At 42.4% G+C, this 16,461-nt stretch overlaps 1 protein-coding gene across 2 annotated transcripts in view; it reads right to left on the reverse strand.

The window, feature by feature from the left end:
- Window positions 1–6,719: 6,719 nt before the first annotated feature.
- Window positions 6,720–16,461, reverse strand: part of TTC28 (tetratricopeptide repeat domain 28) — a 672,774-nt gene continuing 663,032 nt past the window's right edge. For both annotated transcript variants that reach the window (XM_075320126.1, XM_075320118.1), the window contains one exon: window positions 6,720–14,584. In XM_075320126.1, the coding sequence (XP_075176241.1) occupies window positions 13,005–14,584 (1,580 nt within the window). In that variant the 3' untranslated portion in view covers window positions 6,720–13,004. The remainder of the gene's footprint in view (window positions 14,585–16,461) is intronic.

Genomic DNA, 16,461 nt, shown 5'->3' on the forward strand with positions numbered 1-16,461 from the left:
AACATAAAGATAAAAAAAATTTCATTTTATGGTGAAGAATCAACAACAAGTGGGACACAAATGTGATGCTCAACAAAATGTATTACTTATTTTAAACTTATGTAAAAAAAAATAAACTTAAAATTGGGGCGTTCAATATTATTCATCCCCTTACTTTCAGTGCAGCAAACTCACTCCAGACGTTCATTGAGGATCTCTGAATGATCCAATGTTGTCCTAAATGATTGATGATGATAAATATAAGCCACCTTTGTATAATCAAGTCTCTGTATAAATGCACCTGCGCTGTGATAGTCTCAGTGTTTTGTTTAAAGCGCAGATAGCATCATGAAGACCAAGGAACACAACAGGCAGATCCATGATACTGTTGTGGAGAAGTTTAAAGCCGGATTTGGTTACAAAAAGATTTCCACAACTTTAAACATGTCAATAAGCACTGTGAAAGCAATCATATTGAAATGGAAGGAGTATAATACCACTGCAAATCTACCAAGACCCAGCCGTCCCTCAAAATTTAATCTCAAACAAGGAGAAGACTGTTCAGAGATGCAGCCAAGAGGCCGATGATCACTCTGGATGAACTGCGGAGATCTACAGCTGAGGTGGGAGAGTCTGTCCATAGGACAACAATCAGTCATACACTGCACAAATCTGGCCTTTATGGAAGAGTGGCAAGAAGACAGCCATTTCTCAAAGATATCCATAAAAAGTGTCATTTAAAGTTTTGCCACAAGCCACCTGGGAGACATACCAAACAAGTGGAAGAAGGTGCTCTGGTCAGATGAAACCAAAATCGAACTTTTTGGGCACAATGCCAAACGATATGTTTGGCGTAAATGACGGGTCAGGTGCCACAAGGTATTGCATCTAGTCACAGATGCAGCGCTAACCTTGAGTTCCTGGAAGACCAATGCCGGTAGAGACCAAACAAACACACAAAGTTATGTCCTTTTCCTTCCAGACTGGATAACAGGCTAGAGACGGACCTGATGGATAGCCACATATGGTAGAGACTGATCCAAACCCGCAGTAGGCAGTTGACGGTAGTCAGACATGGAGTAAGGCGGTCTGAAGTTAACATGCATACAGACGACAAGTGTGGAGTGACTGACTAAGTGAAAAGGAGTTCAGTCGCTGTGAGAGTACGGTGAGTACTTACAGGACTGGGTAACGGCAGGGTGCAGAACCCTAGGTCAGACACACCCTCCAAGCTCATCTGATAACTCTGCCCGGTGAGGGATCTTCACCCAGTCCAACCCAGACAAGGTTCAAGCTGGCTGCATACGGGCCAAGACTGAAAGACCAAGAGGGGACCCTAAAATGCTTCAGGCTACAGGGACCCACCAACCAGAGACGGGTGCAAGGAAGAAAAGATCACCAGGTCATACAGAACCGGCACTGGGACAAAGGGAATACCGAGGCCCCGCTTGGAACAGACCAGTAGCAGTTGGGCTGCTGCTCACTAAACCTTTGAGTAAAAGACAAGTTAAACTGCAGCTCTGGTGTTGCCTGAGTTCTTCTCTTACCTGTTCGACCTGTTATCCCCTGGGACTCAGCCCTACTTGCGGAGGGCCACAACACCTAAGTTGCCAAATACCACAAGCCCCAGTAGTGAGAGACTCTGCAGCGGCGGATTCCTTCACCTAGCAACACACACGCAGGTGGCGTCACGAAAAAACACTTTATTTTTATCTTTCCCTTGTACAAACCCCCTTTGTAAGCGACCCCCAGGGTCACGGAACCAGGCATCGGCCAGTAACTGTGACATATCCTCCGAAATACTGGGCCCGGGACCGAATACCCCATAGCCCTGGGGTGGGACATAAAAGCAACACAGTTAATCACCCTGAACACACCATCGCCACTGTCAAACATGGTGGTGGCAGCATCATGGTTTGGGCCGGCTTTTCTTCAGCAGGGACAGGGAAGATGGTTAAAATTGATGGGAAGATGGATGGAGCCAAATACAGGACCATTCTTGAAGAAAACCTGTTGGAGTCTGCAAAAGACCTGAGACTGGGATGGAGATTTGTCTTTCAACAAGACAATGATCCAAAACATAAAGCAAAATCTACAATGGAATGGTTCACAAATAAACGTATCCAGGTGTTAGAATGGCCAAGTCAAAGTCCAGACCTGAATCCAATCTAGAATCTGTGGAAAGAGCTGAAAATTGCTGTTTACAAATGTTCTCCTTCCAACGTCACTGAGCTCGAGCTATTTGCAAAAGAAGAATGGGCAAGAATTTCAGTCTCTCGATGTGCAAAACTGATAGAGACATGCCCCGAGCGACTTGAAGCTGTAATTGCAGCAAAAAATGGCGCTACAAAGTATTAACTTAAAGGGGCCAATAATATTGCATGCCCCACTTCTCAGTTTATTATTTTTTTATAAAAGTTTAAAATAAGCAATAAATTTCGTTCAACTTCTCAATTGTGTCCCACTTGTTGTTGATTCTTCACCATAACATTCAAATTTTTATCTTTATTTTTGAAGCTTGAAATGTTGGAAAAGGTTGAAAAATTCAAGGGGGCCGAATACTTTTGCAAGGCACTGTATGTCAATAGGTACATCATAGGTAATGTACATCATTAGGTACCCGCATACATAGGTCATGAACTGGGTTAAAGAGAACCCATCACTTGCCATAAACATGTAATTTACCTGGTGTAAATGCTGCTGTCCCTCTGAATCAGGCGGTTTAATTTTTGCTCCTGCGCCTCTCCATTCCTGAGATATCACCCACTCCTCTCTGTATTTAAGTAAATCTGCTCTTGTTAACCAAGAGGGCGTTATCCTCAAGTCTTGTTAATGAGTAATAATCAGAAATACGTGCTCTCCTATATAGACCAGACTTGTTTGCAATAGGACATCCCCAATTCCCAATTAACACCAACACCTGTCTGAGTCACAGGCTCAGATTTAACTCCACTACCATTCCTGGCCACCAGAGGGAACTTCAGAACAGCACCCACACAGACGATGTTCACAACAGCAGGGTCAGAAGGATGATCCATGTGCAATCATAACTCAATTCCTGTGAATGCCAGCAGAGCGCCAACATTTAAAGGAGCTCAGCATTTCTGGTATTTGCTTGAGAGCAATAAAGATTTGGCAGAGGTCGCTGTGCGAAAACTCCTAGTCACCTACAGAAAGTGCAATAATTTCAAAGATTTATTACTTTAAAATCATCTGAAGGCGCAGCAGAATTAGTTAGAAAAAGCCGGCCCAATGGGTAATTTCAGGTGCGGAAATTGCCCTTTTTGCCTGTTTCATACATTAGAAAACCCACTAAAATAAGGTCCAAGGTGCATCAAGTTAAGCAATTTATTTCCTGTAAAGCTAAATTTGTTGTTTATATTGTTCTTTGTCTTTGCAATCTTGTTTACATCGTGAAGACCATTAGACTATTATATTTACGTTTTACGGAACGGTTTAAATCCATAATTTCTGTAGAGGGTTCACCATACTTAATTAGCCACATTCAGGAACACCATACAGCAAACCCCAGGGTCCTTTCATTTGCAGGCCTATAAAGGGTATCTGTCCCTCCTCAGGGAGGTGGTTTCTATAAATTACTTCAGAAAAAAAGAGGCTACGTGGATTATATTGTTCGAGGCACAGGGAGGTTTAGGTCTGAACGATAAAAACAATCTTTCTGGGGCAAAAAAATCTGATTGTAGAGTTGTTTTTAATATTTTTGGTACCTGTGTGTCAGGTTGTTGGATAATGTACGGGCATGGTCGGCTTCAATAGGAAACTGTTCTGCGTCATTCAGGGCAGGACTGGAAGCACAGCTTTGCGCTAAACAGTTTTCATCCTTACATGTCCCGCACCTACCCACCAACTTGGTCTTAGAGGGGCTTTACATGTTGCGACATCGCTTCCAAAATATCGTCGGGGTCACGTCGTTAGTGACGCACATCCGGCGCCGGTAACGACCTCGCAACGTGTAAGTCCTAGATGCGCCGATAAACGATCGCAAAAGCGTCGAAAATCGATGATCTGTGTAGTGTCGGTCATTTTCATAATGTCGGGTCGACCGCAGGTACGATGTTGTTTGTCGCTCCTGCGGCAGCACACATCGCTGTGTGTAAACCTGCAGGAGCGACAAACATCTCCTTACCTGCGTCCCGACGGCAATGCGGAAGGGAGAAGGTGGGTGGGATGTTATGTCCCGCTCATCTCCGCCCCTCCGCTTTTATTGGCCGGCCAATTAGTGACGTCGCGGTGATGTCGCTGTGACGCCGAACGCACCTCCCCCTTGAAGGAGGGATAGTTCGGCAGTCACAGCGATGTCGCCGAGCAGGTATGTGCGTGTGAAGCTGCCGTAGCGATAATATTCGCTACGGCAGCAATCACCACATATCGCCGATGCTAGCGATGTCGCAACGTGTAAAGTACCCCTTACTGTGTGAAGAAATAAAGTCTGATCATCATTGGTGAGTGCCATTGTTTAATTACTTTCTTTTCAACTTCTGAACTTTCTGCTTCCATGCTGTTAAACAGCGCCGGGGTCAGTCTCGTGAGTTCACTGTCTGGCTTTGTCGGCTCAGTGATTGTGCAGCATTGCCGGTCATATTTCAATTGTCGCTAACTGAATTCTACACTGCTATTAATTTGAACACCCCCTTTCATTAAAAAAGTCAATTACAGCCAATAATCAGTTGCATGTCATGACTCCCAAAATTTCAGAATCAAGCAGCATTCACCATCCTTAAAGGGGTGGTTCACCCATATTTATTATTTGCTAGATCGATATTATGTTGAGAAACAATGTTTCTCTCAAATACCTTATGTTGGCAATAGTGCCTGTGAGAGGCGCTATTGCGGACCACTGTTCCCCATCGCCTGACCCCCGGGCTCCGTGACCTCAGGGATTTGGTGATGTTACGTCAACTTCCTGATCACTTGACATCATCGTGGCCAACCACAGTCTCCGTGAGTGATTGGCTGTGGGCAGTGTTTCACCGCTCAGCACAGCCCAGCGTGTCAGCCCATCAGCTCCCTGCTCCCTCACAGCAAAGCGCTGCAACCAGGAGACGCTGGGCTATGATGAGTGGAGAAACACTGCCCACAGCCCAGTGACTCATGGAGATCGGGGCCAGCCGCAGTGATGTCACATGATCAGGAACTTGACATGACATCACCGGATCCCCGAGGTCACGGAGCCTGGGGGTCAGGCATGGGGAACAGCGGTCCGCAATAGCGCCTCTCACAGGCACCATAGCCAACATAAGGTATTTGAGAGAAAAATTGTTTCTCAACATATCTATCTAGCAAATAAATATGGGGGAACCACTTTTTTAATGTCCTTTTATTCAATCATGTTAAAATATACTAGTAAGAGGCAGGACAGAGCAGGATGCGTGTCGGCCAACAGCCAACGCGAAACAACCATCATCCAACACACATCCCGCGATCTCCTCCCTCCTCCCATTATGTTTTAACAGGATTGAATAAAAGGACATTTTTTAGGACTGTGAGTGCTGTTTGATTCTCTATTTTTGGAATTCATTTAAAACTTTATAAGTACAGTACTGCAATATCCTATTGTCACAAGTCCAGCTCAGTCAACCATATATGCGGCATAAGGGTGCCAGAACTTTTCTCCAGTTTTTCCATTGATGTGCATGTCATGACTGTTTACTCTATTGGTTGCCCATTACTTGCCTACTCCTAATCATGATTTTTTTTCCCATGTATGATCTTTTCTCCCAAAAACATTAATTAAACACAATAATGAAGTTAGACTGCTATTATTTTTCACATAATTGTACATCAGATATGTATTGTTAGTTGAGTTGGAGCAAATCAATCCAGAGGATCCAGTCCAGCAGCTGGGTCAGCAATCTCTAGCCAGTGGATGGGAACCCTGAGAACTGCCTCCCATTCACCAGCATCTGTGGGTTTTCTTCTGATTAGCCAGCCTGGCGTGACGTCACGTTATACACTATAATAATGACGTTGCTGGTGACGGGTGGTAGGAAGTGGCTCTCAGGAACCCAGTGCAGCAGCCAGAAATTATTGACCTCCAAATCGATGTGACAAATCTAGCCATTTGTCTTACTAAAGCCTGCTTTACACCTTACAATTAAGCATACGATATCGTATACGATCGTACCCGCCCCCATTGTATGTGCGACACGTTCAATTTGTTGACCGTGTCGCACAAACGATTAATTGCCGTCACTACTTACCCTTCTATACGACCTCGATGTGGGCGACGAACATCCACTTCCTGGAGTGGGACAGATGTTCGGCGTCATAGCGACGTCACAATGCGGCCGGCCAATTGAAGTGGAGGGGCTGAGATGAGCGGGACGTAAACATCCCACCCTCCTCCTTCCTTCCGCATTACCGGCGGGAGCCGCGGGACGCAGGTAAGATCTGTTCATCGTTCCTGGGGTGTCACACACTGCGATGTGTGCTGCCTCGGGAACATTGAACAACTCGACTTGCAATTTTTAGCAAATGAACGACGTGTATGTGATGAACGGTTTTACGTTCAATCGCAATCGCACGTAACTGTTACACGCTACAACACCAATAACGATGCCGGATGTGCGTCACTTACGACGTGACCCCACCGACACATCGTTAGATATGTTGTAGCGTGTAAAGCCCGCTTAATACGAATGACCATGTAAATCCTTCCTAAACTGTGTACCTACATGTTGAGTAGTCTATGGTTAAATTAGAAATGATAAGATAGCATTTTCTAATTGCTTTATTTGGATTTTGATAATGACTTCATACTTCCAGGTAGGAAAACCGCAGCACCGTAGAAAAAGACAGTTATGGCTTCAACAATGTTTTAGCATTGGATCAGGTATATGACACATCATATATAGTTTCATGCTTTAATAAACACAGATCACAAAGAAATAGGCCAAATGCCTCTGCAATTTCAATAAAAAATATGAAATACTTTTTACAAGGTACATATGATATTATATAAAAAGTTTAGTGCTGCCTGGGAAAAAAAACATTGTTTAATTTACAAAACCAAAGTAGATCAGACACACGGACACAAGGGCCGCTGTGAGGAGCACAGGTTGTTAGGCTATCCCGCAGGCTGCTTTGTTTTCTATGACGGAAAAGTTCTCTTTACACAAAGTAAAGATCATCTAGACGGTAACTCTATGAAACCCACCGATTCACAAACACAGATGTATTTCAAGGGCTCAGGTCACAAAACGTGCATGCAGCTTTCTAACAAGGTTTCTATTTACATGATCTTGGATTCCACTTAACCATAGAAATATCTGCAAACAAGGCCCAATTCTTCACAAACGGTTTGCATAGGGATATGTGGATACAACAGTGTTAAGCTCGTAGCTACAAAGTACAAATACAAAAGTGGCTTTGTAAACTCATCAGTGGCTAAAATATTGGAGGGAAGCAGGGTTCTTGTGTTATCATGTCAGTATTCTGTCCCGGGGTTGTGGCTCTACGACGGTCAGAGCAGAATGACGGCTTCACAGGTTTTATACATTTACAGCAATGTGGTCAATGGACAGAAAATGAGATTGGCCCAATATAAATGGTTTAGGAAATGAGAGTGATTACTGACGTGGCAGATCCCATGTACTAATACAGGCACACGTTCAATGTTATAGTGAGTCTTCTAGATTAGTATAAAGTGCATTACTAGTACAGCCATACCCAGTACTCCACCACTGGCTCCGTATTATATTCTTTAGGAGAATGTGTCACCTTTAATTTGTTTCTATTGACACGTATTCTTTTTACTAATCATTTTTTGTTAATGCCGTGTTGTTTGAGGACAGCCATATTGTTTGCTCAGTGATTTGCTTTACTGCAGTGACAATGACATAAGAAACTGATCTTATGTGAGAAAGTGTTGTAGGCATATATGTCCCATGCAGAGGGAAAGGAGGCGACCTGTCACCATCGGCTAATGGTGGGTCATGTTATCTACATATAGGTTTTACTTCTTCGTAATGCTGCCTGTAATGAGAGGATTGCTGGGAAGTGATCGCTAAAGAACAGGAACTTTAAAAGGAATCTGTCACCAGGGTTTTGCAACCTAATCTAAGAGCAGCCTAACGTAGTGGCTGAGACCCTGAATCCAGTGGTGTGTCACTTACTGAGATGCATAGTGTAGTTTTGATAAAATCACTGTTTAATCAGCAGTAGATTATTATTAGAGAACTACGTAGCCTGCTGCCAGGTAGTCCAGCACATGAGCTCTGTATAACTACTAGATCTGCAGCAGATAAAATATTGATTGTATTAAAATAACAGCAAACAGCTCAGTAAGTGACACATCACTGGAATCCGGGTCTCTGTCTCTACATTATGAGGGTCGGTAGCAAAAACCTGGTGACAGATTCCCTTTCAGGGTCAGTCAATTAGGCTCAGTGGCCTTATCATTCAGGATTAAACGGTGTTATACACAGTGACATGGTATATTTAAAAAAAAACAAAAAAACAACCAAAAATATGAATTAATTATCTCTAACAGAAAAACTTGTTTTAAGCTAGATTCCTCACAAATAAAATTATTTTTCTCTTCTAATGTCATGGTATACCATTTAAACTAAATATATATTTTTTAACGGTTATTATCAATATTAGATGCTCTGTGCTTTTTTTATTCTAAAGCCAAGAACAGTCACAGCAGACTCCACCTATCCTTTGCCAGTAATTGGCTAGTGATCACAGTAGTTGGCTAGTGATCACACAGACACAGTACATTGAATTTGGCTATTCTCAAGTCTAAAAACTTTATGCCAATTTGCTCTGATAACGCATATCTAATATATTCCTTTCAGTAATGTACATCTGTATATTCTTAAATTGTGTCCAAATTTTTATTTTAAATACTAAATTCAGTGCAGTTCTTGATTTGTGTTTACAAATGTATCTCTTATGGAAAAATGAATAAGAACTTATATGGTTCACTCTTTGTATGTCTATGCTTTTATCACAGTGGGGTCAACTAACGTCCAATGAAACATTTAAGTGGAAAAGGGAACTTGTTACTTGGATTTGACAACCACCAACAAATTGTTACTCCTCTCTTTTGCAGTGCTACAGACATGCTATTATATAAACTTTATTTTAAAAAAGCCCATCTCCACAATATGGGAGGCCGCGGTGCAGAGTGCAGCAGCGCACCCGTCCCCTCTGGTGCATGCGCAGTGCGCAAGTCAAGCTGATTTTATTGCACATGTCCAGTAAGTTGGATTGTACTGCATATACCAAGTAACAAGTTATTAGCGCATTGTACATGCAGTATCATAAATTATTTTTTTTACATTTTGCCTTTTCAGAAAGTTTATATAAAAGCTTGACTCATGCTGTAGACGACAAGAATAAGGTTGTTGGGAGTGCAGTGAGGCAAACCCATGTGACAGGCTCACCTAATTTGTGCACAGCTATAATTTGTTCAAGCCTGTAGTTTCTAGTCTTGTGGGATTACATAAGAAGTCATCTAATTTAGCTTTTTGTGAACATATGTCTCAGGTTTCATATTTGCTCCATTAGTATAGGACTCACTGCGCTGTTTTGATATATAAATACTTACTGGACTGTATCATGCTACATGCCAGCCTATTCTTCTCCAAATGGTACCGGGGTTCATTCTAGTACCTGCTGTCTTGTGTAAAAGTTCTATTTACTGACATTTTTGATTATATATGGCCAATGTGTTATATACATGATGACTTTCAAAGCTTTAAATTTAACTACATTGTAGAATAAGGCTATATTTAGAAGGTTTTTCTTTTAGACTTTGATATTGAGGGCCTAAGGGGTGCTTTACACGCTGCGACATCGCTACCGATATATCGTCCGGGTCACGTCGTTAGTGACGCACATCCGGCGCCGGTAGCGACATTGCAGTGTGTAACACTAATGAGCGACGATCAGCGATCACAAAATCGTTCCAAAACGATGATCGTTGACACGTCACTCATTTCCTTAATGTTGTTGCTGCTGCTGGTACAATGTTGTTCATTGTTCCTGCGGCATCACACATCGCTATGTGTGACACCGCGGGAGCGACGAACATCTCCTTACCTGCGTCCACCGGCAATGCGGAAGGAAGGAGGTGGGCGGGATGTTACGTCCCGCTCATCTGTCATGTTGCAGCATGTAAAGTACCCCTTAGTGTCAGAAACGTGGGGTTCTGACAACCAACACCCTTACTGATCAGCTCATTGAAGGGGCTGTGGCACTCCAGGAAGCGATGCATCACTTTCATTGTTTACCAGTCACATTGCCATTCTTTTTTGTAACGGCCATGCTCAATATTGTAGCTCAGTCCCATTCACTTGAATGGACTTGAGTTTTAGTTCCCGACACTATTAAGTGCATGGAACTTCAGCTGGTAGAGAATTAAGTAGCTCTTCATGGTCAAGGACTCAGACCTGTACTGATCTAATAATAATATAGGTTACTAATATCGTAAACCCGGAAAACTCTTTGAAAGTCATATCATGGGAATGTTCAACTATTGTGCTAAGGGGCATTTACACTGGAACATAATCGTGAAGAAGTGTTGTTAAAAATGCTCTTTCCATGATTAACTTGCCATGTAAACAGACTGCTGGTCATCCGATGAACAAGCAAAACACTTGATCATATGGTGAATTGATCTTTTATGCTGCCTAAAAGATCATCGTTCTCGGCTGTGCATCGTCCTGTGCAAACAAAACTTGCACTGCTGAGAACAATGGCAGCCTATATGCACTGAGCGATTTAGTATGATTTGAGTGCACATCATTTACTTTGGTGTACTGATCAGCGGTCCTATCATGCCGCGGGTGGGTCTGTGTAAATGGTCCTTAAGTCACAGCTATCTGACAATTATATGAGTATATACAGTGCCTACAAGTAGTATTCAACCCCCTGCAGATTTAGCAGGTTTACACATTCGGAATTAACTTGGCATTGTGACATTTGGACTGTAGATCAGCCTGGAAGTGTGAAATGCACTGCAGCAAAAAAGAATGTTATTTCTTTTTTTATTTATTTTTTAAATTGTGAAAAGTTTATTCAGAGAGTCATTTATTATTCAACCCCTCAAATCACCAGAATTCTGTTTAGTTCCCCTAAAGTATTAAGAAGTATTTCAGGCACAAAGAACAATGAGCTTCACATGTTTGGATTAATTATCTCTTTTTCCAGCCTTTTCTGACTAATTAAGACCCTCCCCAAACTTGTGAACAGCACTCATACTTTGTCAACATGGGAAAGACAAAGGAGCATTCCAAGGCCATCAGAGACCAGATCGTGGAGGGTCACAAGGCTGGCAAGGGGGTCCAAAACCCTTTCCAAGGAGTTGGGCCTACCTGTCTCCACTGTTGGGAGCATCATCCGGAAGTGGAAGGCTTATGGAACTACTGTTAGCCTTCCACGGCCTGGACAGCCTTTCAAAGTTTCCACCCGTGCCGAGGCCAGGCTTGTCCGAAGAGTCAAGGCTAACCCAAGGACAACAAGGAAGGAGCTCCGGGAAGATCTCATGGCAGTGGGGACATTGGTTTCAGTCAATACCATAAGTAACGTACTCCACCGCAATGGTCTCCGTTCCAGACGAGCCCGTAAGGTACCTTTACTTTCAAAGCGTCATGTCAAGGCTCGTCTACAGTTTGCTCATGATCACTTGGAGGATTCTAAGACAGACTGGTTCAAGGTTCTCTGGTCTGATGAGACCAAGATCGAGATCTTTGGTGCCAACCACACACGTGACGTTTGGAGACTGGATGGCACTGCATACGACCCCAAGAATAACATCCCTACAGTCAAGCATGGTGGTGGCAGCATCATGCTGTGGGGCTGTTTCTCAGCCAAGGGGCCTGGCCATCTGGTCCGCATCCATGGGAAGATGGATAGCACGGCCTACCTGGAGATTTTGGCCAAGAACCTCCGCTCCTCCATCAAGGATCTTAAGATGGGTCGTCATTTCATCTTCCAACAAGACAACGACCCAAAGCACACAGCCAAGAAAACCAAGGCCTGGTTCAAGAGGGAAAAAATCAAGGTGTTGCAGTGGCCTAGTCAGTCTCCTGACCTTAACCCAATTGAAAACTTGTGGAAGGAGCTCAAGATTAAAGTCCACATGAGACACCCAAAGAACCTAGATAACTTGGAGAAGATCTGCATGGAGGAGTGGGCCAGGATAACTCCAGAGAACTGTGCGGGGCTGATCAGGTCTTATAAAAGATGATTATTAGCTGTAATTGCAAACAAGGGTTATTCCACAAAATATTAAACCTAGGGGTTGAATAATAATTGACCCACACTTTTATGTTGAAAATTTATTAAAATTTAACTGAGCAACATAACTTGTTGGTTTGTAAGATTTATGCATCTGTTAATAAATCCTGCTCTTGTTTGAAGTTTGCAGGCTCTAACTTATTTGCATCTTATCAAACCTGCTAAATCTGCAGGGGGTTGAATACTACTTGTAGGCACTGTAAATAACATGGTGGATTTTTAGTAAATTCAATTAATAGTTTACAATTTGTGATGGGGAAAAAGTCTGAAATTCAGACCTGGCAGAGAAACAAAAACACACAGCTATGACCACATTCAAAATGACTCTTGGCATTCTATAGTACAGACAATTACAATGAAGCTGCCACCCTAAACTAGGCATAAAACAGAATATATATAATAGAATAAATGGTCTTGATGTTTAAGGTGTCAAAATTTACAAATAAATGTACAAATGGATGATTATGTGGATCTAAATAAATAATGAGCTATGTTTCATTACTGTGGTATGGAACCTCTACCCATCACAAGTTTATTACCCCTACTCTAATAATCTCATTTTTATAACTTATCGTATTGTACAAACAGATGGGACTTTTGGTAAATTCTTAAAAATTCAGCTTGTTGTATGCAATGTTACATCCATGATAACCACTGCTTCACATGTAATATTTTAGTCTTACAGTTATGAAGGCATTCGGACATAAACAATATATAAATGGCAATACAGGCTTAAAAGTTGTATAAAAGACATTTTAACACTTTGAAGAAGGAAAAAATCTTCCTGGTGAAAGGAACTTGTACCCATTTCCAGATGAGAGTTTTAAATTGCGTATAGAACCAGTCATGTTGATGGATGCCGCTGACTGATTTATATTTGCTACATTAATGTTTTCTGTATGTTTATGTCCATTTTGAGGATTTTGCTGTGTGGCTTCGGCATGCTTTTTTTGAATAGATAATTCCTTAAGTTCAAGATTGTCCACAGCCTCTTCCTTCTTGTTATGCCGTGGAGATAAGTTTAATAAACTGAGAACATCCTTCTTAGAAGTCATTGTTCCAGGAGTTCCACGTAATATTTTGATAGGACCTGATGTATGCTGAGGGTTATTTGTCCAGAACATCTTTAGATTGTGGATGGCCTTCACCTTTTCATCAATTGCAGCAAGTTTTAACTTATCCAGATCAGGTGCATCAGCTGGGCTAGATCGAGCAGATCCGGCAGAGGAGTATGAAAGCGCTGGAGATGAGGTGCTTCCTGCTGGAGACTGGTGACCTGAGCTTGGGGATATGTTACGAGGAGATCTCGAGATGTGGGAGCTGTAAGGAGAACTAGGGTATTTAAGTTTGAAAGGTGAATCTGAACTTGGAGAAGGCTGGTCACTGTGAAGACTTGCACCTTCCTTTAAGGATGAATCAGAATTTGCTGGACTGTTGTATCCCGAGCTCACCTTTTGAAGAGAAGAGCTTCTGGTTGGAGGCTTTGGTTTCACAGTAACAGGTGAAGGCAACCCTTTCTGAGCAGGTTTACTAAAAGCACTTGTTTCTGATGACCTGAACATAGAGCTGCCATTTGGGGTAGAAGCACCATCAGGTGAATGATTCACCCTATTTAAACTGCCACTTCTTTGAAGACGTTCAACTGCAATTAAATGACTTTGAGTTTCCTCTAAGATTTTTTGTGCAAGTTCCTCAGGATTAAGTTTAGGGTTGCCTTCTTCTTGGGATTTCACTGTACTGTCTGTTTCAGTACTGGATTGATCCGATTCTCCAGTATCGGAGCTTGTGAATTTTCCAACTTTTTGGAAAGGTGAATTTGGACTTGAAATAAGAGCAAGTTTAACAGGTGAGTTTGGTGTGCTTATGCTGCCCTTAGAGTTTACAGAAACTTGAATTGTTTCCTGAACGTTCTCCTTTCTGAGGCTAGGATCTAAGGTTTCTGTGTATGATAAAAGAGGTTCATTACTAATGATAGAAAACCCATCATACTCTTCTTGCTCTTCTTTACTTAATGACATCTGGGTCTGTGGGGAAGACTGGCCTCTTGTTGAGCTTCTGAGAGAATAAATATTTTTCGGTCTATCGTGGTCCTGCCGCACCTTATTTTCTCCCTCTGCTAAACAGTCAGGCTTAGAGACAAAACTCATTGACGATGCAATTGAACTTAGACTGTATACAGAGATAGCATCTGAAGACATGCTATCTGGACATGTTGGAGAGAAGGGATGACCCAGGTATCCATGAGGGATTGGATTACATATAGACTGTGCAGATGCCAGGGATTCAAGTGATGAAGAACTATCAAGACTAAGACGTTTTGGAAGCTCGGTGGAATCTGAAATATAGATAAAGACCATATAAGTACTACAAAACACATCTTATATACAGCATAACATAAAATAATCTAATGTAGAGATTTTTTAATTTTTAGGCCTCACCAGCCACACTATGTTAATTCCTTAACCTCATCTCTGGTTTTAAAATCTTCCAATATAATATTAAAATGAGCACACAATGATTCTGTTGTGATGCCAAACCAGAGGTTGTGCTGTCTGAGAAAGGTTTACGTAACAGATAATGACTGTCTGCCCAGCTGTACCTCACCACAATGGCTAGCTTGCAATTTCAGAAGCAGAAGCATTGTTTTATTCTTTTATATTACTAAATATTGTATAGAAATGAAATACTGTATATTGTTGAAGTTATTTAAATTTTTATTTTGTTTTATCCTGCACTCCATTTTACATCTTATCCTTGCTACAAGGTCCTTCTTCGTGGTCTCTGACTTGGATGCCGCTATTTGAAGCAAACAGGTAGCACAGTCTTTGCCGCTTTTTACAGTTACCATTTCATTGTTCTACCAAGAGTGGAGCATTCCAGTGACATAATTTTATCACCCCAATTTATACATTGCATGTGGCTTACAATAAACCAAAGTATACACAAATACACAATGTTTCTATAAAAAATGATGGAAGTATTTTTAAGTGATTCCGGTTTTAAAAACCAAACTTATAATTTACAATGATAAAGTTCATCTTGGACCTAAGTCAGTATCATTTCCTAATACTGTGCAATAAGAAGACAGCATACACTTGGACTTGACATTTACAAGATGTGCCAACATATACATAGTGGTACACAATATCCAATGGATTTGTCGTATCTTACACCAACTCTTAAGGGTGCTTTACACGCTGCGACATCGCTAACGATATATCGTCGGGGTCACGTCGTTAGTGACGCACATCCGGCGCCGTTAGTGACATCGCAGCGTGTAACACCAAGGAGTGACGATCAACGAGTGCAAAAACGTGAAAAATCGTTGCTCGTTGACACGTTGCTCCTTTTCCAAATATCGTTGCTGTTGCAGGTACGATGTTGTTCGTCGTTCCTGCGGCAGCACACATTGCTATGTGTGACACCGCAGGAACGACGAACATCTCCTTACCTGCGTCCACCGGCAATGAGGAAGGAAGGAGGTGGGCGGCATGTTACGGCCGCTCATCTCTGCCCCTCCTCTGCTATTGGACGGCTGCCGGGTGACATCGCTGTGACGCCGCACGAACCGCCCCCTTAGAAAGGAGGCGGATCGCCGGCCAGAGTGACGTCGCAGGGAAGGTAAGTCCGTGTGATGGGTGTTAGCGATGCTGTGCACCATGGGCAGCAATTTGCCCGTGATGCACAACCGACGGGGGCGGGTACACTCGCAGCATGTAAAGTACCCTTTAGTTGGCTTACTTTAGGTCACCAGTATGTGCTTAAAAACTGGTATATGCCAATAGTAAACCCGGCACGTTTTTAAATTAAAGCCATGCCCCCTTTCAAGACAATTTGGAAAAATGACTAGTGAGGCACACACATTTGGTTTTTTTTTGCATAAATCAATGATTAATTTGTCAATAATCTAAATTGCAATGAAAAGGGTTATCCGCCCCAAAAAAAACATATTCTTCCCTATTCATGGAATAGGGGTTAACTTTGCTGAACTTTGAGGGTCCAACTGCTGTGACCCCCATGATCCTAACATCTGGGCTCTGAAACCTTGAGAATAGGGATCTGCAGTGCCTTTCCGCACTAGAACTGAGGTGGGCATGCTTAGATTCTGCTTCATTCATTGTGTATATCAGTTCTGAGTACAGTGCTTGATTTTCTCTGGCATTCCGGTAGACAGTGAATGGGGTTGAGTTCAGCCATGTGCACCTCCGAACT

This window comes from Anomaloglossus baeobatrachus, chromosome 1, assembly GCF_048569485.1.
Source record: "Anomaloglossus baeobatrachus isolate aAnoBae1 chromosome 1, aAnoBae1.hap1, whole genome shotgun sequence".
NCBI classification, from domain to species: Eukaryota; Metazoa; Chordata; class Amphibia; order Anura; family Aromobatidae; genus Anomaloglossus; species Anomaloglossus baeobatrachus.